This window comes from Achroia grisella, unplaced genomic scaffold (genome assembly GCF_030625045.1).
Source record: "Achroia grisella isolate CSIRO2021 unplaced genomic scaffold, CSIRO_AGI_Agris_v1 utg30203, whole genome shotgun sequence".
NCBI lineage: Eukaryota > Metazoa > Arthropoda > Insecta > Lepidoptera > Pyralidae > Achroia > Achroia grisella.
Window position 1 is genome coordinate 3,054 of NW_026712785.1, and position 28,000 is coordinate 31,053.

The following is a 28,000-nucleotide window of genomic DNA, read 5'->3' on the forward strand; positions in this document are numbered from 1 at the left end:
TTATCAAAGTTTCAATTATTATGAGGGTAACCCGCAAGCAAATTGCGGACGATACGTAACATCCGACATTTGCTTTTGACATAGATAAAATTATTTACAATTCACATACAATGACTTAATTAATAATTATTGTTAATATTTCATTCAATTTTTACTATATACAGTAATTTTAAATAATAAACATAAGTTATTAAAAAGGAGTGATAATGACACCATCTATTGAATGAAGCACAGCTAATATAATATTGAAGTGATTACGAGTGGATTTTAAGCCGCATGGTGGCTCCATCTATCGTCCTTATATTAAATATGTAATGAAAGCGATTCAGCTTCTATTAATGTTGATAATCAATATCAGATGCGTCACTCAGCTGCTTATTTTTATTTTATGATAATGAGTTAAATTTAGTTAAGTTTTATCTTATTCTGGAAACTGTGATTATAGAACAGTGCTGCAATAAATAAAAGCAAAACATATTTATTATTTTATTTATTCCATAATAATGTTATTATTCTTTCTGACAATACAATTAAATTCTAAGAATCTGCAATCCTTATACATTATATTTCTGGTAAATCTATATTAAATACTTTCCTAGCACATATATTTGCTGCAGAGGAACAAAATAAATCTTGTTTCTGTTTCATAACTCCACAGTTATTGTTAGGGGACATGAGAAGCATCTTTTGATTCTGTTTTATATTTAACTTGTTTAACCAAAGATCTCTGGTTTGTCTGTTGGCTAAAACTATAAAAATAAACAGCATGAACCCCTCAAAAGTAGCAGTGATGACAAAAAAGTAAGCGGCCACTATATTGTAAGCGAAGAAACCGAAAACCCACGGCAAGCCGAATAGAAAAACAAGCAAACAACTGACAAAAGCGAACCTTAAGGCCTCATTTGAACTTCCGAACCTCTGCACCTTCTTACAAAGGAATACAGATTGTATTATTAAAAAGAATAAAATCCAGTTTGCAAGTAACATAGCGGCAACAGGTAAATACAGCCCAAACCATAATCCATATTCTGAAGGATAGCAGAACTTCCTCTTCAAAGTTACATCTTCCATATACACCGTGTAATTTCGCCAATTGACAGATACAAGAATGCCCACTATTACAAAAGGAAATCCCCATGCAAAAGCCGATGCCTTCAAACATTTATGTGAGAGATCTTTGGCAAAAACTAAAACTAGTCTTCTATAGGACACTATAGCTGCTACTAACATCCAACAGAAAGTAGCTAATAAAGCGTAATGCAACGTTATTCCTACTATTAAGCATGAAATGAGATGACCTTTAAAATCTATAACAGCTATGGGTATAAAACACAACTTCAAAAGAAATATAGCTACACAAAGTTGAAGCCAAATTATGTTGCTATATTCTTTTCGCCATACTCGAAACATTGTAGCCGTTAATATAATAGAAAGGGTACCAAATATAGATAATGAACATCCTACTATAGATATAATTTCGAGTACCGAATCGTGGTTCGACTTTAGGTTATATGTAACAAGCACTTCCGCGAAATGCGTCAGGTGGTTACATCGGCAAGTGTCGATAGTATGTGGGTCGGTTAACTTCACATAAGTGCAGCCCTTTGTTGACCAGTATCCAGTGTTATTTTCTGCGAACTGCCAGTAGCTGCACTTGCGACTCATGCTGTTGCCTGGATCTTTCACCAACGGGCGTAGATAAATATCTATCACCTAAAAATTTACAATAACTATTTTATTGTTATATTTGCTAGAAAAGATTTTTATTTTAATGATCTCATTCAAAAACTATATTGAAAGTGTCAAGTGAAGAAGTAATATTAATTTCTCTATTTTAGATGCATTGTCTTATCCCTAATAAGAAAGGCAAAGAAATTACGTATGTCTATATCATTGTAAACTGATAATGCCAGGTCAATTTCGGCGTCATTCTGTATTTATGTTACGCTGCCTTCATATTGTATTGAATCTTTTTCTTCAATGTTTAAATAATAGTATTTAAAACTCACCTCTTCATTCTCAAAAGCCGTGATATTCTCAACATTAACACTGATTATGTTGCTATTAACTGTATTATCAGTATTTGTAGTATAGAAGGCGCGTTCGTTCAGGAATACTAGAAATCCTATACGGTGCAGTGAATTGGTTACTGACTTGGGTAAATATACGACGGTGTCAGTATTGTTTGTGAATAGCTGTGTGGAGTTCATTTCACCTGTAAGTTAATATATATTTTTTTCTGTATTAAAACTTACTTGTTACATGTCTAGTACACAGCCATAGTGTTGAAGAGCAGAACTTGTATGCGCCTAAGAAAGGACGAGACCGTAGTATCACAATTTCAATATATTAGTTGGACATGATGGTATGAGGAATTTATCATAAAAGACATTGCTAATAATGGGACTACTATCCTCATTAGTGACAGTTCATACACCCCTGTCTATGTATATTATGTAAGCATTTACAAAAAATATATATCTAAGTATTTATATCAGTAGTCTAGTACCCATAACACAAGCCCTGCTTGACTAGATGGCACTTCCTGTTCTGTCTTTATTATTATTGTTAAACGAACTTACCAACTAGGAACTGAAATGAGTCAGATGTAAAGAAATCCATGCTTGAATTTCTGACGGCGACTTTTATTCCCCTGATAGGATTGTCAGGTCCAGCATCTGCTATCAGTACTGCAATACTGTTTCGAACTATTTCGCCAGTCTTATTACCATTCAAATTAAGCCTTAAACTAAAATTATCTAACTTGTGGAGTAACTGACTCGGAATATTAAAATCCCCTTCGATTTGTAATAAATTATTCACCTGTAAGTTAAGAAATTTATATGTATAATTCATATTAGAATCTTAGTTAATTATAACAAACAAATTATCTAATTTATTAGATACATACCCGGTCAAATGTGCTATCTATTTGATTTTCCATTACTGCTAAACATAAACCATCATCTTGTAGCAGCACATCCAAATCATGTAACACTTGATCAATCTCATCTTCAGGCTGAAACATGCATCATTCATAATAAATATATATATTAACTAGCTGACCCGGCAAACGATGTTTTGCCTTAAAATAAAAAAAAAATTAGGGGTGGACTACCCCTAACATTTAAGGGGCTGAAAAATAGATGTTGGCCGATTCTCAGACCTACTCAATACGCTCGCAAAATGCATGAGAATCGGTCAAGCCGTTTCGTAGGAGTATGGGAACGAAAACTGTGACACGAGAATTTAATATATAAGATTTATGACTGAAAACATTAACTAAAATAAAAGTGTAACTCTTTCTTTATTTAAAACAATCTTTTACTTACTTTAAGATTTTTATTCATACCTTATTAAGGTGCGAAATTTTGACTGTCAATCCATCTATTTGTTATATTTTAACAATTGTCTAGTTGAACGGATGTAATAAAATTGGATGTTGCAAGAACGGAAATAAAGAGGATGGACATGTGTTATTTCTAGAAAGCAGACGAGGTCGCAGATATCTTGGAAGATAGATGTATAATGTACGCGCACCTCTGGTATTTCTCAGGGGTCCATAGGTAACCGTTTACCATGCAGGCAAATAAGCATATGAGCCGTATGCTTATTTTCGAAAATCGTAGTAAAAAAGACTACATTATATGGAATAAAATACACAGCTTCTATACTAATTAACATAAATTAAATTAAACAATTTTTTTGTTGATAACTAGCTGTTACCCGCGACTTGATCTACGTGAAATTTACATTTTTTATGAAATTAAAAAATCTAAAATAAAAGTTGCCTAAGTTACTCTGTATAATATTAACTATCTGCCAGTGAAAGTCTCATCAAAATCAGTTCAGTCGTCATAGATAAGCAAGAACAAAGAAACAGACAAAAACAATTTTAATTTTTACATGTACGTACCATACATAGTTTCATATTTAGTGAAATGCTGTTATTTTAAATTATAAATACATATATATATTCATATACTTCAATTTTACTTATTTATATACATAGACACAAATACAATATGCCATACTCACTGTCAAGGCAGATGATCTAGTTCCAATTGCATTAGTTTTTGTACGATTCTGTTTTTTCGCTATAAATTGCTCAACATTCCCAAGTTCGTATATAAGAGAGCTACTCTTAACACAGTCAGAGGCATTTCCTTCCTTTACTAATGATACACCTTCATTGAAATTCCCTACGCATTTATATGTATTACATCTGATTAAAGATGTAAAATTATCTCCAATTTCCATTTCCAATTTCGTAGACAACGGTGTTACTACATCAAGTCCATCGCAATAGTAAACTGGTTTCACAGACAGCACTTCAGCATCTTCTGTCTTAGCTATATCAAATGGTATCATATCTTCACTAATTTGTACATGGAATAGAACTGTTCGTTTGTCTATATAGATCCTTTTGAGTTTAATATTTGAAATAGTACTAGTGTCATCCAAATTTAAGTTATCTGTTTCAAGATGTTTACTCAAGTTTGTATTCTTAATACTCTCAACTCCGTTCTTGTTAACATTTCTTCTTCTAAATGAAATGGACCTTTTGAACTTTTCTTGCCAAATAGTTTTAATTTCCTCAATATCTTTAAGTGAATATTCGTTATAGAGTTTAATTTTAATTGCATATTGTTTCGCTAATAATTTCTTGTCACCAAGGAAGAGAGTTTTCTGTGTTTCAGTGACGTGGAAGTTATCGGGATCGATGTGAATGCACCAATAATAACCATTGTTTACTAATAATAGTCTATAATATATATTTGAATTACTACTATTATTAATATCTTTAAGAATATTTACTTTAGTTGGGTAGTAAGTTTCAGAGTCGGTGTAACAGTAGATATTTCTTACGTCATCCATATTGTTAACAGCTAACAATATTTGGTTTCTAAAAATAAAATAATAATAATAAATCTATTACTACCAACAATAGTACAGTGACATAGTTATAAAAAGTTTTTTATAAAATGACTGGCAATAGATATAAACTCAGCTATTGCTGGATTGATGGGCGCCTAGCACTGATTTCAATTTATACCTAGGCGGGCTTACCTAACCACATATGCTAGTGAGAAAGTATTAGAATAGAATAAGAATAGAAAATCATTTATTCAAATAAACTTACATTGAAGCACTTTTGAACAGTCACCACATTTTTTTCAATCTACCGTTGATTCGGAAAGCTGTTTCATCACAAGAAGAACGAGTAAGAAACTTGCGTGTTGCTCTTTTAAATAGTTTTATTGTTACTTTACATTTGTTTTAAGTTGAAGTGTGTGAATACCAATTAGCACTAATTCAATTAAATACTCAAATAGAAAAAATATTAAATATACAACCAACTGGTTAAACAACTAAATAAGAGGAAATCAGTCGTAGTGATTAGAACAGACCAGTCCCTATATATTTTACTGTAAATAGATAAAATTTGAGATTATGTCAGATACTTTTTAAGTTTTGTTACAGAATTATACTTTATTACTGGATGACAAACATATAACTAAACATAAACTACAAAACATTAAGATGTTACGGGTACAAACCCCTAAATCCATACAACTACCCACTAGTAGTGACACAATCGGCATGGTTACAGCTATTGTTCTTGAAAAGGAAGAAAAGTATCCCATACTTTCCAAGAGTAAATGACTTAAAAGAACGGCATGCAAGAGGTACGAGAATACAAATGGATGGACTCTCTAGATTTAGTCGCGCATCCGAATAGGTTAATATAGTTATAAGTCGAATCAATCGAGAGTCTTAATTGTAATTAGAATTAAATAAATATGTTAATTGAACTTTCTTTGGTTTTCAATCTTTCAAATTAAACAAATAAAAATGTATTACCATCATCGTTTACAACCGAGTTACCAGAGGGAGACTTTGATCTGTCATCTACGTGGTTACCTCTATCTTACCAACGTCTGTTATATTATTATTAAAGCCATCAAAAGCTCAGATAAATGGTTACCTGATAGTGAAATCAGTAGAGTACCTAGAATCCTTAAGAATAGCAATGCGAAAAATATTTATGTTTAATATTTCAAGTGTCATATTTACGTCACATCATCTTAACGCCAACTAACGAAAGGTGGTAGTAAATCTATACATATAAATAAAATTGGAGTGTCTATTTGTAACATCGAAATAACCGTTTTTTACTACATGCATATGAATATAAATACGGTACATACACACCAAAAAACTACTTTTTATAATTTTTGTCGGTCTGTTTGTTCTGGCTAATCTCTGAAAAGGCTGGACAGATTTTAGGGGATTTTGGCAGGTAGCTGATGTATTAAGGAGCAACTTAGGCTACTTTTATTTTAGAAAAATAAAGTTAAATTCCACGCGGACGATGTCGTGTGTACAGCTAGTAAATAATATATTCAAACCAACATATGATACAGTGAAACCAGTATACTCTAATCATTAAGTAGTTGGCGTTAAGAAGATGTCATGGATCAAGGGGCTACCCCTTTGCCACTTGATCCATGACTGACATGACATGATTGTTAGTAATCTGAACAGATGACTCATTGCTAACAATGTACCATGCTAGTTCTAACAGAAAACCAACGTGATATATTGGTCAATTGTTGATGATGAGCTAACTGACATGATGTTTATCTTATCGTTCACTGGTGCCCCGCCAGCATAAACCGTTAGTGCAGGCGGACCACCACTCCATTATCATCCATTAAAAAAATACATTTTTTATTTATTATTTTCTTATATTCTATTTATTATAATAATAATACTATTTAATCCAAACGCCTGCCTAAATCAGATAATCTGTAGTAATGTAATATAGCTATAAAAAAACAAAAGGCAGTCTGCTTTTAGGAAATATTAAAATATTGTAGAATCGTCACGTTACGTTTTTACTTGATAATATATTGTTTTAAAATCAGTTAATCTACTTACGTGTGATTGATGAGTTCCATTAATATATTTCTTTGCTGTATTGGACGTTCACAAATTATATTATTAAAAATGAAAGAACTATTGATAAGTTTCCAAGTTTCATTTTGAATCGCCATAAATACAATATCGTTATTATTCAACACCGGAACTAGATCAGGTTTCTGAAACAATTTGTACTTAGTGTGAGTTAAAAAAATAATCAGTTTTTTATTACAAAATGAAATAAATTTAAAAAGCAAACGCACTTCTTCGAAATTGTCATCAGCTACATGTTTATGTTTTTTCCTTTCACGATTCCAAATCATACCCAATGGATATATCGGTGTGCTTGCATTTGTTTTATTGAACAGATGAAAGTTAGAATACTGCCATCCTCTAGATAGCAATGCTCCACCATATTTAGCACAAAGTTTTTGCGACTGTTTCCACGTTGCTTCTATATGTTCTTCTTTTTCATTTGTTACATCAAATACACATAATTCTATAGGACTATTGAATCTTTGATACAGCTGGTAATCCTGATCGCAGCCTGTTTGATTTGTTTCTTCTTTTACGTCATATGGCTTCACTATACAATATCTATAATGCTTTTCATCGCATCCTACTGCTGTAAATAGTCCAAGTTTATTTACAATTAGACATGTTTCTTGATATATATCTAAATCTGGATAATATGTTACATTATCGATTATTGTATCTTCATATTTATTAAGTGCTGTACTAATAAATGGTCCTCCTGGATATAATGATTTGTATTCAGCCCACACCTCATCCAATCCATCAGGCTCATCGTCATCTATTTCAGTTTCATCAATATTTAGACTGCGATACAGTTTCGACGAATACAAATTCCCGTCACAATTTTTAAATATATTTGCGAATGTTTCCAATTTTCGTTTGTAGCATACATAGTGTCCACTGTTTTCATTGTAGGTTATTTTAAATCCAATCGGACACAACACTGTTTCAGATTTCTTAGCTTCTAGAATACATGTTAAATACAAATATATGTAAAGCACATAAGCGGTAATTAGACGTTGGAAATGCATTTGAAATAGAAAACGGCAAACATCGCTTGCTCTGTAATATATCCATACTTATCTTATCACAGAGATCATAATAAACAATAGAACATGACCACTTACTTAATCGAGCTAAAATTTGACATTGTCTAAACAGTTACTAAAAGTATAATTATGTATACTGTTGATATTTATCTAGAAAACTTTAGATTATTTATTTATTTCACTTGCAATAAGTATTATTTGAGCGAATTGGTACCAAATGATTTGCTATGGTAACTTCTAAGTCGGGTCGGAATTGTTTAAAAAATATAGAATATGTAATAAACCAAATTGATACATGAGGCCACTGATGGCTCGCCCCCAATATTTTCGGTTAAATGTAACTCTAGAATATCTATACCAAGCTAAAGCCAACTACAAAAAACTAACCGCAAAATATTTCATAGATTTAATTGTAAAAAATTATATACAATAGCAATGCCGAGAATTTAGTAGTATATATTTTTCCCTTTTGCATTGTTTGTTTATTTCATAAGTATTTTATCAAATCTTAATACAAGCAATACAAGAGATCGCTTAGCGATATTGCTACGTTTTGTTAATTACTTGCAAGTATTCAGAGTAACGACGTGCTTCTGTTCAACAACTAACAACCTAGTTGTTTTTAGTGCAAGTAATGCTAAATATTATTTTTGATCGCTTTACTTTTTTCAACTTTATCTGATATTTTACGTTTTGTGGCGTATACCATATAAGGAACAGGACATTGTTGACTACATCCGGTCTAAAAGTAACCTGACATTGAAGGTGACGCAGCTGGAATCGAGTCACAACGCGAGCTTCAAAGCGTTCGTGGCCCGGGTCCCCACCAACATGCTGCCCACCTTCATGAAGGAGGACTACTGGCCGACGGGGGTGGTCTATCGGCGCTACCGTGGCAGATTGCCGTCGTCAGTGCCGTGACCATAGAGACAATTTTATTTACATATTTTATTATTATTTCTTATGTATGTTAGTCTATAAGGTATTTATAATATGAGCCATGTAGCCTGAATTAAATAAATAAATAAAATAAAAAGTATACCACTAATCTGCCAAAACAGTGGTTATGTACTTATTGTAGTCCTTTTCATTTATATGATAGGTGTTGTTTTATTTTCATCTATTACCATTTCATAATTTGCGGACAGTTCTACAGGTATTCAATGGCAGTTATTATTATTACTAGCTGTGCCCGCGGATTCACCTACATTAAATTTCAATAAAAAATTTAGACTATGTCTGTAAAATGTATTCTGATGTATAAGCTATACAGGTATATAGCTGTAAAAACATAATCTGATGCATAAGTTATATTATTATAAAGTTTCAACATAATCCGTTTAGTAGTTTTTGCGTGAAAGATTAACAAACATCTATACTCACAAACTTTCGCGTTTATAATATTAATTAATAAGATTAACAAACTGATATCTGCAAATAAAATTCCACAACATTGGCATCTGTAATTAATACAATTTAATATAGTAATCAATAAAAGTGTGTACCTATAAGATATACATATAAATATGATTACGATTTATGATTCGTGGAATTGATTAACTTTTATCAAGTATACTAAGTACCACTAGTACTTACGTACTTCAGTAATTTTGATGTAGATAAAAGTTAATTTAAAATTATACATATTAATTAAACAGAATTAAATAATATGACATGGGTTTTTTGAACTTTAGTTACGTTGAAAATTTCTGAACGAACACCGTTTGACAGGTACGAACAGTTTGTATGGGAAAATAAAATTTTTGTCCATCCATCCAGATGTAAGACGCGAAAGTTTGTATGATGGATAAGATTATCCATCATACAAACTTTCGCGTAAGATTGATTATATAACATATACACGCGGGAGCAACTCAGTAATGATTTCAATCTATCTCTCACGTCTATATCTCACGCCAAAACTACCGAACCTATTTAAATGAAATTTGGTACACAGATAGTGTAGACCCTGAGAAACGACGTAGGCTACTTTTTAATGTGAAAAAAGGATTGTAAGGGTTTGAAAGGGGAGTTGAAAATTTATACGGAAAAATCGACAGTTTTAAACCTAGCTAGCTTGAAACTTACATATTTGTTGATCAAATATAAATAAATATGAAATTCAAAGTTTGTAAAAATTTTACCCTTAAAGGGGTAAAATAAAATGGAAAATGATGTAAGTTTTATGGAAATTCGTCATATTTCAAGCTTGGACTTTGGCTTTTATTGGGTTAGATTATAAAATATTTTTTAATATTTGATCAAGATCACTGTTTTACGGACGAAGTCGTGGGTATAGCCAGTTATAAATTAATCCCATCAAAAACATAAATGTGAAATGATAGCCGAGTTTAATATTATGATATATGCCTTGATTGTTGACTTCTACGACAAAAGAGATGAGATCTAAATGGGTGCCAAGTTCAATGGTCTGTCCTGAAATGTATTTATAACAATATAAAATATCATTTCTTCTTATAACTTAGGATAATATACTGTAGCCTAAGTTCCAACTTGGCCAGTTCTCATATACCAATTATTACTTTCGATTGCTAGTTACTACTAATATTAAAATAGGAACCGACAAGTAACATGTTTAGAACTTGCGAAGGCTACAGTATATTTCGCATTTTTTCCTTTATATTCACCTAATTACCTATCTGCATGCCAAATTTGAACTTCCTAGGTCATCTGGAAGTGGGTTATAATTTTGATCTATAGTTGATCAGTGATAAAAATGACGATTTTTGGACATTAATATCTAAATAACCGTTTGAGATATGTTTATGAGATTTGGAACACATATTTATCTCGCAAGTCTCAATATATGAACCAAATTTGACAGGTTTGTGTGAAAGAGTTTTTGAGTTATGAGGGGGTCAAAAGTGGCTCCAAATGGTTCGTGTAAATATACACACGGTGCTGCTTGCCAGTTTACTTGAAACTCGGCTTGACACGCTACCGCGTGTCTAGATACTCATTTCAGGACTCAAATCTAGTACCATATTTATTACAGACAATTATAAAAAGGTAGTGTATATTTTCGCTGTATACGTGTTAACTTATTGTAATATATGAACCGTGTAAATTCATATACAAAATATCTTTATTCATGTAGGTCTATTAAAGACTCTTATGATAAAATCAAATCTACCGTCAGTTTGGAATGATTTCGAGACGAGAAGAACTGACATGAAACTCAGCTCGTATATATACATGTTTACAATAATACAGAGTCATTTAAATTCAAATTTTGGAGAATAGAGTGACCAGCAGCATATGTTATTGCAAAGGCAAAAAGTCTAATCAGTGTTCCTAACCTGTACTTTAGGAATTAGACATATAAACTCATTTATGGCTCGTACTTTAACGTTATTACGTCGGATTAACGATCATTGAATTGGAATTTTAATTTAATTTAATTTCTCTTGATAATGCATCTTGATATGTATATCAAAAGGTAATTATGATTCAATTGATAAAAAAATTACAATAATAAATTATTTATATCATTTTTTTACCTTAACAGTGGCAATGCAATTAACAAGTATAAAAAACAGTAAGCGTCTATGATAAATATGAAATGTCTTTACACAATTCTAAACGAAACCTTTTTTTAAACATTATTTATATCTGGATCATAACACGAATAATTTTACGGTAATTATGAAGGGAGGAATTTACCTCCCTTGCCAGGAATTGTTCTACATCCGTTCAATAGAGTTTGGTGTGTGATCTCCACTTGAATCCCTTTTTTTATCTATCTACCTACTATTCTAATGCTGTTAACCGTAGCTAACATTTACAAATTCACAAAATGATAGAGTGCGCTCTGGCACTTGTCCTCTATCGTTAGATCGATTTAAAAAAGGATTCCAAGTAAAAAAGGTTTATTGTAATACTTTTTTTAACTTTCGTGGTTAATACAAATTATTAGTATCGAGTCTTAACCCCAATGATTTTATAATAAACTAGCTTTTGCCCGCGGCTTCGCTCGCGTTAATTTATCCTCTTAGGGGTGGAATTTATCAAAATCCTTTCTTAGAAGATGCCTACGTCATAGTAGCTTTATGCATGCAAAGTCTCAGCCCGATCGGTTTAAAATTGACAAAGTTTCATATGAACTTTCATCCTCTATTTTATCCCTTTGGGGGTAGAATTAATCAAAATCCTTTCTTAGCGGATGCCTACGTCATAACATCTACCTGCATGCCAAATATCAGCCCAATCCGTCCAGTGGTTTGGGCTGTGCGTTGATAGATCAATACGTCAGACACCTTTGAGTTATATATAATTAGACATTACGTTTCAATTAGGTTTCGCTAACCGTGATCACGAGCTGACTGGAGTATAGCGATGGAATGTCGGTAGGTGCCCGCAATTTTCTCAACTACCGTCACTAGATTGTCCAACAAAAGATCAAGACACAGCACTCGTGGTATACGTACACTTATTGACTGTTGCTGTGGAACTTTGGTTTGAACTTATTCAATAATAATATATTTTTATTTTAATTTAACTTACATACTTATTATCACTACACTACATACACACACACACACATACACACACAATAATTTTAACCCGTTGTACCTATGTTAATATCCGACTAACTATAAAAATATAGCATCTGGGAATTAGATCAGTTCATCGTAGCACTGCCTTACTGCGTAGAAAGGGTATTTTGTTTACTGAAAATAATTATTTATATCTACAATATGTATTTGTATAAATATCGTTGATATTTGAATAATAAGTAGATACAACGGTTTATATATGCACATATTTATATAATCTATGTCGTTTGTCTTACTATATACAGATATAATACCTTAAATTATTTTTAGAATAATTTGTACAAATTACATACTTATACTAATTACACCCATATAATCGTTCAAGGTATAATAAAAACTGTATTTATAAGGCTAGCCTTATAAACACATTTTTTAAAGAAGAACGAAAGACGCGAAGATATTGACGTATAATTGATGTTTATATAAACTTATAAACATTATTAAAAGTTCGTCTTGTTACTACTGTCATGTTATCAGCTTAGATTTAACTAAGAGGATACAAGAAAGTAGGTATGTACTAATTTTACTGTAATACTTAGATAATACGTATTTTCAAGATGTATCTCGAAAACATTATTTTAAAGACTTAACTTGACAATATACAGTCCTCGAAAATATTGCTTTAAGATAGTACTAGATCTTATTAATAATAAAGAATAATAATAATAATTAATATGTACAATATTACTTTAAATATTTAACCTACATTACTATATGTAACTTAGATATTTTATTTTATATTTATTCAGTGATTACAATAAATAATAACACAACATAAATAACAACAGATCTCTTTATGTCTTCTTTCTGTGCATATAATAATTGTTGAAGAGAGAGCTTCATTAGAAGACACTTTCTCTCTTTTTCTCAGTTCACGCCGTTTGTTTTGCAGAGTAGTTGAGACGTGGTAAGTTGGAATAATAAATAATGGTATATGGGACTCTATATCTATGTACATAAGTAAAAACACAGGTAGCACCGAATACTATATAACGACAGTTTTACCTTTCATACCATGTGATAACAATATTGTGCTCGGTAATGTTAATTGTAAAAGGTAATGGTAAACATTACCATTTGATACAAATTAAAAAATAATTTATTCATGTAGGACATTTTAGCCGCTTATGAATGTAATTTTCTTATTGTATTATAATTTTTCCCTACCGTCCGTTTTTTATTTCCGAGCACAATATTGTTATGACTTGGTTCACTATAGATGCCATAGTACACTTTACGAAACATGGCAAAATGAGGATTTATACGCTCCCTGTACGAAAATAAATTAATTTGTTTATTAATCTGTCAGTCTGTCTCTTTGTACTAGCTAATCTCTCCAAAATCTAGACCAATTTTGTCGGGACTTTAAATCGCAGGTCACTCGCATTTTATAAGGAATAATTTGAGCTACATTTATTTAATAACATTTATTAAAAACAAATTCGCGCGATTGAAGTCGCTGGTAGCTAATCTAGTTTAAACTAATAATACGAAGATCACAGAATGACAGTTTAAATACAGAATTATAAATGTTACATTTAACGTAGATATACATATATACAAAGAAACTGAATTATTTATATATACAATTACACTCATACAAAATATATAAGAGCAGAAAAACAAGAGGGATCGACTCTTATAACTCAGCCTGGCTTAAAACTAAGTTATAACGAAATTGAGAACGTTTTAAAGAAAAATGTATGTAATATAAATGCTACAGAAACATATATTACAAATCAAGAAATCATATACAATGGATACACTATTTTAAATCACATGTTAATTATAGCTACGTCGCAGCTGTCTTGAAGGTGGTTGGTTACTAGCGTATGATTTTATACTCAATTTATAAAGCCATAGATCTCTTGTACCCTTAACCCCAAACACTAATATAATAAACAGAATAAAGCATTTAATAGACACCGTTATAGTAAACATATAGGCTAGTACAAGATTGTTAGCGAAAAATCCAAATATCCAGGGTACACTATAAATAATAACAAATACAAACGCCAAACGTGAACTTCTAATTGATTCTTGAGCATTACTATTTGTCTCAATATGCCCATTCTTAGACACAACACCTACCACATAAAAGAATAAAATAACATTTATCAATAACACCACAGCCATTGGTATATAAACTGATAGTAACAACCCTAAACCAGATGGATAACAGAATCTTCCTATTGGTGTCTTCTCTTCAAAAAGGTCTATATACGGTTCCGTAGCCGCTATTGCATATATACCAATCAGTATTATTGGAAATCCCCAGGAGAAAATAGAAGCTACTGCAATGCTATGAGATGAACGACTAGAGTATACAACTAAATCTCTACATGAGTTTATAGCCGCCACAAATATCCAACAGAATGAGACCAATACCGAATAATGAAGAAAGACACCAGTAACTAAACATGATGTACTATATTCTATATATCTAACGGAAACAGTGACCAAAAAGCAAACAGACATAATGAATAAAGAAACAGTCAAATGAGTCCAAACTTGATTGTTACTATCAGATCTCCAGACTCTGAATAAAATTCCTGTAAACACAATAATGATAGCCCCAAAAATAGATAAACTGCTACCGGTTATTGATAAAATTCTTAATGCATTATCATCAGTTTCAGAAAACGAAGGTAATGCTACCAAAATTTCAGCGTAATGTCCTATACGTTCGCATTTACACGTGTCTAATTGGGCTGAGTTCTGTGAGGAGATAAACGTACAACCCTCCTGCGACCAATGTCCCGTAGCATCGTCCAGGTACTCCCAATAACCACAAGATCGTCTTCTATTTCTTTCTGGGACTATTGAAGGCTTCAGATGAATGTCTACTACCTGCCAAACAAAAGTAAAAAAATATTATGTTTTTTTTTCTCTTTATTTTGCCAACAAATAGTCGTTATAAAAACATATAAATATACAAATAAAAGTAATTTTTACAATAGCCATTGAGTGCCGAAAATTTTTTTCTTAATTTTATTGAGCCTAGTGGACTAAAATAAAAACAAAACAATACAACTACAAAGAAAATTAATAAGAAAAAAGAAATAAGACTGTTTTGTTAAAATGAAATCACAAATTTCTTTCTTTCTTTCTCTATTCTTTCAAAGGGCAAAAGCATAACGACACATTGGTGGTCTAGCGATACAGCATGTTGCGGGTAAATGAATACGATGTTGTTGGTCGAGACAATATATATTATAGATGATAATAGACTGACTGTATGTACATAAGAATATTGATCTTATATACTAAATGACAATAGGAATATGTAAGGTGGGGTGACACAGTTTAGACACGGCAGTTCTTAGTATACAATGTTGGATTTGTCTTACTAGACATTATTAAATGTAATTATTATTTTGATGTATGTAGGTAACTGTGTCCCATACAGCACACTATCCTACTTTGTGTCCTATAGGTCTTTGTTTTGAATATTTTGGGTGTCTCTCTGTGTATATTAAAAACCGCAAATCATGTTTTGATCGTTAGGTATAGACATTTCTACCACCAGCAGCAGCTTGCAGTTCTTGGTTCAGTTTAAATACTGTATTGGGGTAATACAATTACAATAGTAACCCAGTGTAATTCACACAGCGCTATCTAGTTTCAACCTAAGCAGAGCTTGTATTTGTATATATGGACAAACTGGCTTATACCACTTTGCATCAGATGGGCAATAAGCTTATTTACTATTCCAATTTCATTAAAAAACAATGTATGATGCAATATAAGAAATAGAAATAATGTTTATTCAAATAAACTTAATATGAGGACTTTTAAATTGACCAAAACTACTGAACGGATTTTGATGACACATTACAGTAATATAGCTTAGACAAGTAGTAAAAGTAGGGCAGGTCAGCTAGTATCTAACATTTATAAACTTACCTCTCCATTCATTACTCGGGTCGGTTCCCGAATATTAACATTAACCACTCGGCTGTTAATTGCTAACTCCCCATCGTAAGGTAAGGCATTGCCATCGGAAAATAATAGAAAACTTATACGTTTTGGGCCATCCAATAGTGATTCCGGGAGATTCACGACAACTTCATTTAAATTTGAATCTAATATGTCTTCGGTGACGTTACCTGTATTAAAAAAAACAATTCCAATTAATTGTATGTAGTCAATTGTGATGATGATGATGATGACTGGGATAATTACCGTGAAAGTAGTATTTAAGCGTGTCGAAAATTCTGCCTTTTATTTATTTATTTACATCATTGTAAGCGAACACTTTCCCAATATGCTCGCTTAGGAAGATTACATGAACAATTAAAAGGAAACAATCCAAACTTTATACACTTCTTAAATAATCTACTACCATCCTACGAAAATCCTGATAATTACATATCGATGTGTCTAGGTCTGGAAATCGATATAATGTGCATTATAACAAAACCGTAAAATCGTAGAGTAGACTCAGTACAACAGAAATAGGATTCAATTTGTCCAGGTCTGTTCTTCTCCATGAAAAATCAAATAAGTATCGTGCTTGCACATAATTATTGGGCGCTCGCATAAATATTTTGGCTTTACAATACTTATTTGACCATGTTTTGGTATCCAAAATAAATGTGTATAAAAGTTTTCAGCTCAATTGTTAAGGATAACTATAGAAAAAGTCAGTTGCAAAATTTAAACCGAACAAGCGTACAAATGACGGAAATTCTATCTTGTAAAATTTCAAAATACTTACCGTTTAAAAACTTCAATTCCTTATCATTGAAGTTTTGACCCTCTGCTGATACTGTGAGTCCTCTCACAGAGTAATCAGAGTTAGCATCGGCCACCATCAACGCTATGTTACTCTTCACTATCATATCAGAATTGGAGGACTCGAGATTCACACTGGAGCCAAGTCTTTCGAGCAACTGTATTAGCTCACCGGGGAATGCTTCCGTTTCTCCACTGAGAAGATCCTCGATCTATAAAATAACAATAAATTATTATTATAATGTACACTAGCTGTGTCGAACTAGTCTAATACTGTTAGCCGCTTCAGCCTCCAACCTTTACAGCTTCATGGAACGATAGGAAACGAGTGCAGATGGCACGCTCGGAAGGACTTATAGACCGAAGGCTGAAGACCAGTTCCCGCCTGACGGATACGACTTTAGTCTTAGGGCATTGCTAGGTGTTCACATCTCAGCTCACACCGTCGTCCAATCGATCTCCGTTTGAATTGAATGCTGATCGATCGGAGGGTACCAGATTTGAATTTTCATTAAAAGTAAAATTGAAATTAAATGTCTTCCTCTTATGCACGTCATTTTTTTAGAACTACCCCCTACTGTCCATTATGTTATATAAGTTACTCCAGAATATTTGTATACGGTATGCGTCATCAAGTATACGTTTACCAAAACTCTCTCACCTCTTTCAGCCACCAAGTTGTGTGTTTTGGTTATAGGGTCAGAGTAATCAGTGAAATTATAGGACAAAAGGCATAGCTGCAATAGCAACGCATCAGTATGACCTGACAACATGATGTCCGTGATTACAGCTGTTCATGTATATGAGTGACGGTTACCGCTTATAATCATTGTCATTAGAATTACGTCTAATAACAAATTTAATCGAAATCGGTACAGTAGTATAGTTTTTAAATCGAAACAATGTATCCAACTTAATGGAACAGATTAAGGATTGACTACAGGTTGTGGTTTCAAATTTAAATGCAAATCTGATAGAAAACACACATGAACCTCAACACACTCTGGTTGTGTTCAATTCTTTTGTGTTGCCTATCAGAATGTGGATTTTCATATATCATAAAATTGTATGATAGCGGTTAGTTTGAAATTTTCAAAAGGCGATTTAAACGATTATTATCTCTCACAATATTGACGTAATTGTTATCTTTCACAATCTAATCAACAAAAATCAGTAGTCTTTTGTACATTTTTTATAAACACGTCATTTCAGGATGTTTGTGAAATACCACAAAAATGTTTTTTTTTGTATTTACACTACAGTTTCATTCCTATTAATTTACAAACAGTGTTAATAAGTATAATAAAAAACCTACCTGATCAAATATCTGATCGACATCTTCTATATGTATGGGGTCAGTTCCGTTCAGCATATTCTCAAGATCATTTATAATGTCCTCTACCTGTATAAGTGTAATTTAATTATTATATTACATAACAAAAACAAATCACGACATAAAATTAGTCTCTTCATTTCACACAGGAAGCGTGAAATAATATATGGACAAACAGGCACGTCGATCTTTTGACTTATCTAAAGTCAAAAGTTAAATTGTAGGCTGTAAATCTCATTCTTCTATTCTTTGAAAAATCGAGAAGTTAATGACATTCTGAAATCTGTCTCAACTCTTTTTTGAAATATCAAGATGTTAATGTTTAACTAAAACCTGTCTCCACTAATCTTATTTAAACAATGAAAAAGAGGTATAGAAATAATCGAGGAGACGTAATATACATAAGTCATTTTAATGAGTTGTTTTGACCGGCCTATTCCTGTCACTATATAGCTATTTCGTAAATTATGCTCCAGTTTGTAGGACTCTGGAATAGTAACAAATGAGCAGTATCATGGTCATTGCTTGATGCTCGTGCCATTGTTTCTCTATGAAAGCCACAGTTACCACTGTCCATATACGCGGTTCCATGACTTATTTCCTATTTTAGTTACATAGAAAAAAGTTTGTTCTATAATACCTGCGGTGGAGGTATCGATCCACTAGATTCATCATCGTCAGTAACTCCAGAGAATATGGCGTCGAATGTATCTGCAACAGTTATATCGGTTATATTTTGTTGATTGTATCTTGAAATAGAAAGAGAATCTGAAAACTGTGATCGGTACAGCCTATGCTGTAAATAATATAATTGACGTAGTGGAGTAACCTGAAACAGTCATGCTCGCTATAAAGTTCAAACTTGTGGCGGCGTGGTGGGCCGGGTCGATGTGCTCCCTCAAATATGGTTGAGTACAATGATGGCTGGCTCATACGTCATACTCGTGAACGGGTGCTGCTTGTGGGGACTGGTCTGTTCAGGTTGTGAACACTGATTAAATTTTTTGTTCTTTGCGATAGCATATGCTGGTGGTCACTCTATTCTCCCAAATTTGAATTTTAATAACTGTATTTATCATAAACATGTTCCACTATTATTTGAAAAAAATTACGAGCTGAGTTTCTTGTCAGTTCTTCTCATCTCGATATCATTCCGAACTGACGGTAGATTTGACATATCATAAGAGTCTGTAATAGACCTACATGAATAAAGATATTTTGAATTTGAATTTGAAAATTTGAATCTTTATTGGAACTTAATACAAGCACTTTTGAATAGTCATATAATACTTCTTCGATTCTACCGCTCATTCGCAAATCAGATTCATCACAAGGACAAGAAAGAAATTTAATAGTTACTCTTTTAAATAAATGTTGCTCAGCATTACATATTAAAGATTTTGTGCGAATACAAACTGCTAACTAGCAGTCAATCTTGCTATTAAAATAAATAAATACTACTAATTGAGTAACAAAATAAATCAGTCATAGTTAACAGTGCAGACCAGTCCCTACAAGCATCACGCGTTCACGAATACAACGGCTAGGCCAGGCATCGTTGCACTGTATCATATTTTAGAGAGCCCAATGACCCAGCCCACGGCACTGTCGTGGAAGACCCTGTTCTCTTTCAATTTTATCGTATTACCTTTTGCGCTTTCTTTTATATTCATTCATACTCATCGAGATGTTAATAAGTTAATCACTACTTTTATCACCATATCGTCTTTAAGACATTCCATCCAACTCTTTTTATATCTTCTTCTACCCTTACATTCATTCAAATTTTTAAACACCTTCTGTCAAACATTCTCCTTTGTTCCTGCGCATTATACCGTTATACATCCATACCAAGACAAAACGTTACTTTTGAGTTCCTCAAATGTGTACATCTGTGTCTTTATCTTATCCATGCTTGTCATACCACACATCCATCTCAATATTCACATTTCGTCGTCTTTCATTCATCATCTTTGGTTTCTAATTATGATAGATTTTCTAATTAGATAATATTCAAATAAACACTATGTAATTCTTTCTGATTCTTCAAGCGTGCTATTAAGATTATTTATTTATAATATTATACCTGATTTTTTTGCTGCGACTTTTTGCACGACGTGTATATCTGATAAATCACCCAAATTGGAGATTTTGCTGTTGTTCACTATCAATAACTCATCGTATTCCATATACTAAAACAATACATTATATTAATACAGTATTCAAAGAAAAAAGATAATAGTAAGAACCTATTACGACATAGTACTTTATAGTATTCCAATATATTGAACACAAAAACTCTTGACTTTAAATCTAACATCAGATAACTTTGAGTCTTAATTAACATTTCTGACTGACATTCCAATAACGATAACGGCCAAAACAAACCAAATTCATCAGAAATCGGTCGGCTTACTGGCAAATCACAACTTAGTACTAAGCAACTGTAACAAATACCTATACATTTTTTTGTAAATGTATACATAATATACATAAAAAATACCCAACCAACTATATTCATGAATAGAAATGTATGTACCGTACTAGGAAGCGAACCTGCGACCATCGGAGGTAATCCGATAAACAACCGAACCCCCTTCCAATTCCCGTTTGAATTACGATAACCTGAGCCGTGATTCGAACCCATAGCATCGGTGCCCTCGGACTAAAGTCGTATCCGTCGGGTGAGAGTTTCTTGAGAGTCTCGTGAGAGCCTTCAGCCGCTCCATAAGTCCTTCCGCTGGTTTGGAGTGCCATCTACATTCGCTCTCTATCGTCCGGTGAAGCTGTAAAGGCCAGGTGAGGCCAACAGCATTACAGTAGCCCGAAAAAAAACTGCGGTTATTGAAATTGCTTAAGAAAATTCTGCAAATCAAGTGTTCTTTTCGAATTTAGATTAGAATAGAATTGCTATCATTAAAGTAAATTTATATTTAGCCTCACCACAGATAACATAATATTACATAGCCTTACTAATATAATAAATGTGAAAGAAGGGATGTTTGTTGCACTTTCACGCAAAAACTACTGAACCATCATCATGAAATTTTGAACACATGTTCTTGAAGGTACAAGACTATATAAATCGACGACCTCGGTGGTATAGCGGTCTAGCACACCGCTTTACGTCCGATGGTCGCGGGTTCGATTCCTCGCACGGCACAAACATTTGTATTCATGAGTATGATTGTTTGTATCGATCTGGGTGTTTTCCATGTATAATATGTATGTATTTACGAAAAAAAATATCTATGTACTTGTATCAGTTATCTAGTACCCATAACACAAGCTTTAGGTAGCTTAACGTGGGTCTAGATGGCGCTGTGTGAATTGTCCTGAGATAAAAAAAAATATATATAACATAGGATACTTTTTATTAAAATATATATATATATATTTTATAAATGCAAAAAAATAAAATATCAACATTTTGCTACTTTAGCGTCATCTAGCAGTTGGTAATGAAGTTGTAATGAATCAGCGGCATCCAGTAATGAAATTATACGAGCGAAGCCGCGGGTAAAAGCTAGTTTCTATATAAAGTATACAATGTTTTCAGTTTCATAGTTAACATTACAATACTGTATTGTAAATTTTAACATATGTGTAATACTGTATTGTAAATATTTACATGTGTGTAATACTATATTGTAATTTTTTACATACGTCTGTATCGGACCAAGCCAGATCCTTATTACAATCTTTGTCTTCCATGAGACCGCTTCCGTGTTGCACTATTGGACATTCTATCTTTACTGTTTCATTTTTTGCATTTGTATGAACACATAATATGAGAGTGAACATAAAATAGCAGTAAAGTTTCCGTTGGACCGGCATCTGAAACGAAATTATTATATTGCTTAATGAATTTTTTGACGGCCTCGGTGGTCTAGAGGTAAACGACACCACTTTTCTTCCGATGATCGAGGGTTCGATTCCTCGCACGGCACAAAAATTTGTATTCATAAATAAGATTGTTGCTTGTATTTGCGAAAAAAAATCTATGTATTTGTATCACTTATCTAGTACCCATAATACAGGCTTTAGCTAGCTTAACTTGGATCTAGGTGGCGCTGTGGTAATTGTTCAGGATTATGCATTATATATTTATTTATTTATAGAACAAGTATTCAGTACGGAAACCTGACCACTGCTACCGGAAGCGTTGTGACCTTACGCACTAGCGATCAAACTCCAACCCTTATCAGATCTACACCTATATAGAGACACGTGTTTCGCCTCTAAACGAGGCTTTATCAGAAAATTAATAGAGTTTGGTTATAGTTTGGAAACTTAATGTAATTAAAATATTGCGACGAAACTACGATACCGAATGTCAAATTAAATTATTGTACATAGATATTAAAATTACATTTAATGAGATGACTTATTTTATGCATCTATTACATGCACATGCACATGAACGAAATTATATGCATCTATATTTTAATCGACTATATTGAATATTATACTATAAATAAATTTATATATATTACATGAATTATATTTTAAATCAACTAAAAAAGGTGAGATTGCTATTTTTTTTTTTGTTTTTTAACAATTCACACAGCGCCATCTAGCCCAAGCTATGCTGGGTACTAAACAAGTGATATAAATACTTAAATACCTTTTTTCAGCAAATACATACATAATATATATAGAAAATACCGAGACACATACAATCATACTTATCAATACAAAAATTTGTACCGCTCGAGGAATTTAACCCGCGACTATCGAAAGTAAATACGGTATACCTAAAATGGTACACCACCGAGACCGTTAGTTGAATACGACTTTAAATCATACATTTTCTTTTAATTTAAATATTCTTTATTGCACTTAAATAAATTTTTTAGATACATAATTTAAAATTAACAAAGGAGGACTTAACTCTAGAAGAGATCTCTTCCAGTCGACTCAATACAGCTTGGCATAGAAAGTATTGACGACCTCGGTTGTCTAGCGGTCTAGCACACCGTATTACGTTCGATGGTCGCGGGTTCGATTCCTCGCACGGCACAAACGTTTGTATTCATGAGTATGATTGTTTGGATCGGTCTGGGTGTTTTCTATGTATAATATGTATTTACGAAAAAAAAATATCTATGTATTTGTATCAGTTATCCAGTACCCATAACACAAGCTTTAGCTAGCTTAACCTGGGTCTAGATGGCGCTGTGTGAATTGTCCTGAGATTATTATAGATTATTATTTTTAATATTTTTATACATCTTCGCTAAAGTACCCGTAGGTATTATAAATTACTTTAATATATATTTATCATTCATGTTAATTGCAGTCTAATTGAGTCACGACTGAAGTTGTTTTTATGGAATTAATTCAGTAATTATCTTTATCAGTCACTTTTATATTTTTATTATCTATTATGAACAGGGAAGGACAAGTACATTTATAATTTAGTCAACTGGCAATGATCTCGACTGAATTTCTTTCTTTATAATTAAACAAACATGTGGCGAATTTGATGACAAACTATTGGCATCAGATTGCAACACTAAAAACAATGATATCACATTTTTGTACTGATCATTTTTTCAAAAAAGTAAAGACGAAAATTCTATGAACTAAATTGCAACTAAACTAATCATTATTTATATTATAAATGCGAAATTACCTATGTCTGTCTGTCTCGCTTTCATGCCAAAACTAATAAACCGATGTAAATTAAATTTGGTACACGGATAGTCCAGAGCCTGAGGAAGGACCTAGGCTACTTTTTAATCCAAAACAATGGTTGTAAGGGTTTCTTATTTACGCAGATGAAGTTGTAGTTTCATCTAGTAGTTTCAATATATTTTTTTACAAGTCGACTTATATATGCCGATGTTAAACATTAAAAAATACAGCCAAATTGAGTATCTCCTCCTTTTTTGAGGTTGGTTAAAAATGTTGTGTTGTATTACGGCTGATTATTGTAAAGTGCGGTTTAGCACATCGAAGCGCACTTCCAAAGGTCGCGGGTACGATTTCTCGCACGGTACAAACATTTGCGTTCATAAGTATGATTGTTTATATCGGTCTGGATGTTCTCTATGTATATAAAAAAATGTGTTTATATCAGTTGTCTAGTACCCATAACACAAGCTCTGCTTAGCTTGGGACTAGATGACGCTGTGGGAATTGTCCTGATGTATTATTATTATTATAAAGAAATTTTAAACCTGAAGGTAAGTTCTATAACAGTAATAATTGCATAATATAATAATAATATAAAAATAAATAAATATTTATTAATAATTCCACATATACAATTATAATAAGATACAACATGTACCCCGTTTAAAAAGTGTAGAAATTTGGCAGATAACACATTCCACCTTTTGAAATTGAATTATATATAAAAATCGACATCACAGAAGACCGAAGAGCTGGCAGCTACCTTGGACAAAGAATTAGTCTAGCTATTCAAAGAGGGAACGCTGCCAGTATCTTCGGAACGTTGCCTAAAGGGACCCCTTTTAATAATATATTTTAGTCATCATATTATATATTTTTTAAGCTTTTTAATTTTAGGTTCTTAATTGTACAATTAGGTTATGTAAATACTAGTAACAAATTAAAATTATTATAATTAAATATATTATAATATTATAATTTTGGAAATAGTTTTCAAAAGTTATGCATGATATAAGCTATGGAAGAGGAGCTTCCTGGCACAGGCATCTCTATGCTTATAAGGAGTCTCCAACAACTATAGAATGTAGATAAAATTGTGTTACCTAAATAAAGAATTTTGGATACTAATGTCACAAAACCTAAACATCCGTACATCTGTCAGTAACATCTTCCTTAAAAGAGCGACCATAATAGATCTATACAGGTCGCAGTGTTACAGGTCTTAGCACATGATAATAGCCCAAAAACCTCAATAAAAAAATATCAAATTACCAGTCCTAACACGAAAAATATATAAAAATACCAATGATCAGTCAAACACGAGAAAAATACTACAGAATTACAACATCTTTCTTAATAATAGAATCATCATTATCATCATCATCGCAGTCGGGAAGACGTCCACTGCTGGACATAGGCCTCCAGCAAGGTGGACTGACGATCTGGTCAAGATCGGTGGGAGGCATTGGATGCGAGCAGCGCAGGACCGATCGTCATGGAGATCTTTGGGGGTGGCCTATGTCCAGCAATAATAGAATATAAAGAAAAAAAAGGTACAACATGATGATTAAAATTTAAAATAAATTACCAACTGACATAAATATGCAACATTTTAGACTTTTAAATGTAGACTTTATAATTGGTTATTGGAAAAATGTTTTTATAGTATTAAGGATTTTTTTGACGTATAAAATAATTTTATTTGTTGTCAAACAAACAATTTAATTTAATTATAGCAATTATTAAAAAAAATCGATTCTTAAAAATAATAATGTATATAAATTTTGCATGTGTGTATGCAGGCTGAATACTTTGCACGAATAATCATATTGTAAGACCTACTTGTAACACTATTCTGCAAACAAATAAACATATAAATAATACTTTAGAAGTTCAAGTTCAAGCACACGATTGACATCCCTTACCTTATTATCGGTCAATAAATTGAAACAGTGTATTGTATAGTGTCATTTTGTGTGTGTAAAAATTAAGTTATGCATGCTGTGTCTATCATCAAATATGTGTTACTTAAATAGTTTGTTTTATGTGTATTAAGTTATGTACTATGTAAGACATCCAGTTTTGTAGACCTAATAAATAAAAAAAAAATAATAATACTCACATTTAAGGCTTTAAAAATCACTATAACTTAAAGAGTAGAATACCAAAAAAACTGATGTATCACTAAAACTAAATAATGTACACTGTCACAATTTTATAAACATTTTAATATCAGTCGCACAAAACATACACATCGCAAAATACACTTTTACTAGAATTAATTAGTATCACTCAATGTTCTCGAATGGTAATCATAAAACTGCATTAGTGGGATATATACGCACAATAAAACAAATTTGAGTCGTAAATACTATAGATACTATACTAAGAATACAGAAATAGATCCATCCGAACCGTACCGCAGCAAGTGAACGTAATGAAATAATTGCATTCCATATAATTCGAGTAAATCGATAAATATTAATTGATTTGCCTATCTTTTTAATAAATTTGCTTTTGATTGCGCACACGCTGTTCGGTTATCTACTTTATCTATTGCTATTAAAAAATTGAGTCGATGGTAGAAAGGTGAATATTTGGATTTGTACATATTTATGCAAGAGGGGAAAACCAAGGCATAACAACATCAAACATATTTTTGAAAAAATAGTTTCATATCAATATTTAAAGAGCCTGATGGAAGATCGTGGAAAGTGGCACGAGTTCCATCGAAAAGAGCCTGGCTCTTAAATTATAAATGAATGACATATTATTAATTAAAAGAAATTTAGGCGGAGCATCCTTATTACTTAAGGGTATGAAAAATAGTTTACACAGACCTACTGAATATACTTACAAAATATCATAAAAATCGGTCATGCCATTTCCGAGGAGTTTTGTTACAAACACCGTGACACGAGAATTCTATATATGTATTATTGAAGAAATAAAGTGGTTTATTCCTATGAAATTCGTTATTACAATGGAATTATTTATTCAACTGGAAAATGTACACTTTTTTATAACATTTCAAAGGAAAGGAGTATGCGGCTGACTTTAGTATAATGAATATTACCGCACTTGTGTAACTAAATTGTGTAAGTTTATGTAAGTATTACACAAACTGACACAATTTTTAAAGTGTAGATTCATCTGACCAGAGAGAATTTTTTGGATGAATTGGAAATTTTCAGTATGCCTCCGTACAATTATTCTACAAAATGAAATCCTTTCGGGATAATATCGAGGAAGAAGAATTTGAACTCGTTGTACGTGGAACGGATGCATTTCGGATCTTTGTAAAATACGATGTGCTGTGCTTTTGGATACTAACTGGTGTCAGCCTGGCAGCGTAGCCATTTGCTTGGTATGGCGACTATCTGTTTCATTCGCATGCGTTTAAACGACGCATCTCCGTCTCACTGCGTGGCACACTATCTGCCTCGCTCGCTCACGGCAAACATGTCCACTACCATCTCTCTCATCATTTTGCCGTAAAATTAAGAACCTACCAAGAGCTTGTGCGAATACGAAACAAATTGAACAAGTAAAATGGGTTAGGAAAAATCGGGTTACTTGAGGTTTCTATTTTTTTTTCTCGTTTTTTTAGTATAAAACTAACAAGTATTGTACATTTACAATCCTGTCCAAAATGTCCCGTCAAAATTGGTCCAGCCATTTCAGAGATTAGCCGGAACAAA

The 28,000-nt window shown here is 32.3% G+C and overlaps 1 protein-coding gene across 1 annotated transcript; it reads right to left on the reverse strand.

Annotated features, from left to right (window-relative positions):
* Positions 1–561: 561 nt before the first annotated feature.
* On the reverse strand, positions 562–27,787 carry LOC131843360 (uncharacterized). Its single transcript, XM_059191988.1, has 15 exons — positions 27,755–27,787; positions 22,326–22,496; positions 20,746–20,851; positions 19,300–19,370; positions 18,642–18,728; positions 17,310–17,538; positions 16,496–16,698; positions 15,187–15,439; positions 7,191–7,927; positions 6,946–7,106; positions 4,039–4,906; positions 2,912–3,019; positions 2,583–2,823; positions 2,010–2,215; positions 562–1,713 (listed from the first exon to the last, which is right to left on the reverse strand). The coding sequence occupies exons 1-15, from the start codon at positions 27,785–27,787 to the stop codon at positions 562–564; spliced, it is 4,626 nt and encodes a 1,541-aa protein (XP_059047971.1).
* Positions 27,788–28,000: the final 213 nt, after the last annotated feature.

Excerpts from the sequence above, each read along its gene's own strand:
- LOC131843360 (XM_059191988.1), bottom strand. The coding sequence starts at position 27,787 with ATGATGAGAGAGATGGTAGTGGACATGTTTGCC. Across the intron at positions 18,729-19,299 it reads GATCGATACCTCCACCGCAG|GTAGAGGACATTATAAATGA; the intron begins GTATTATAGAAC and ends ACACTTATACAG. Across the intron at positions 3,020-4,038 it reads CTAGATCATCTGCCTTGACA|CCTGAAGATGAGATTGATCA; the intron begins GTGAGTATGGCA and ends TGCATGTTTCAG.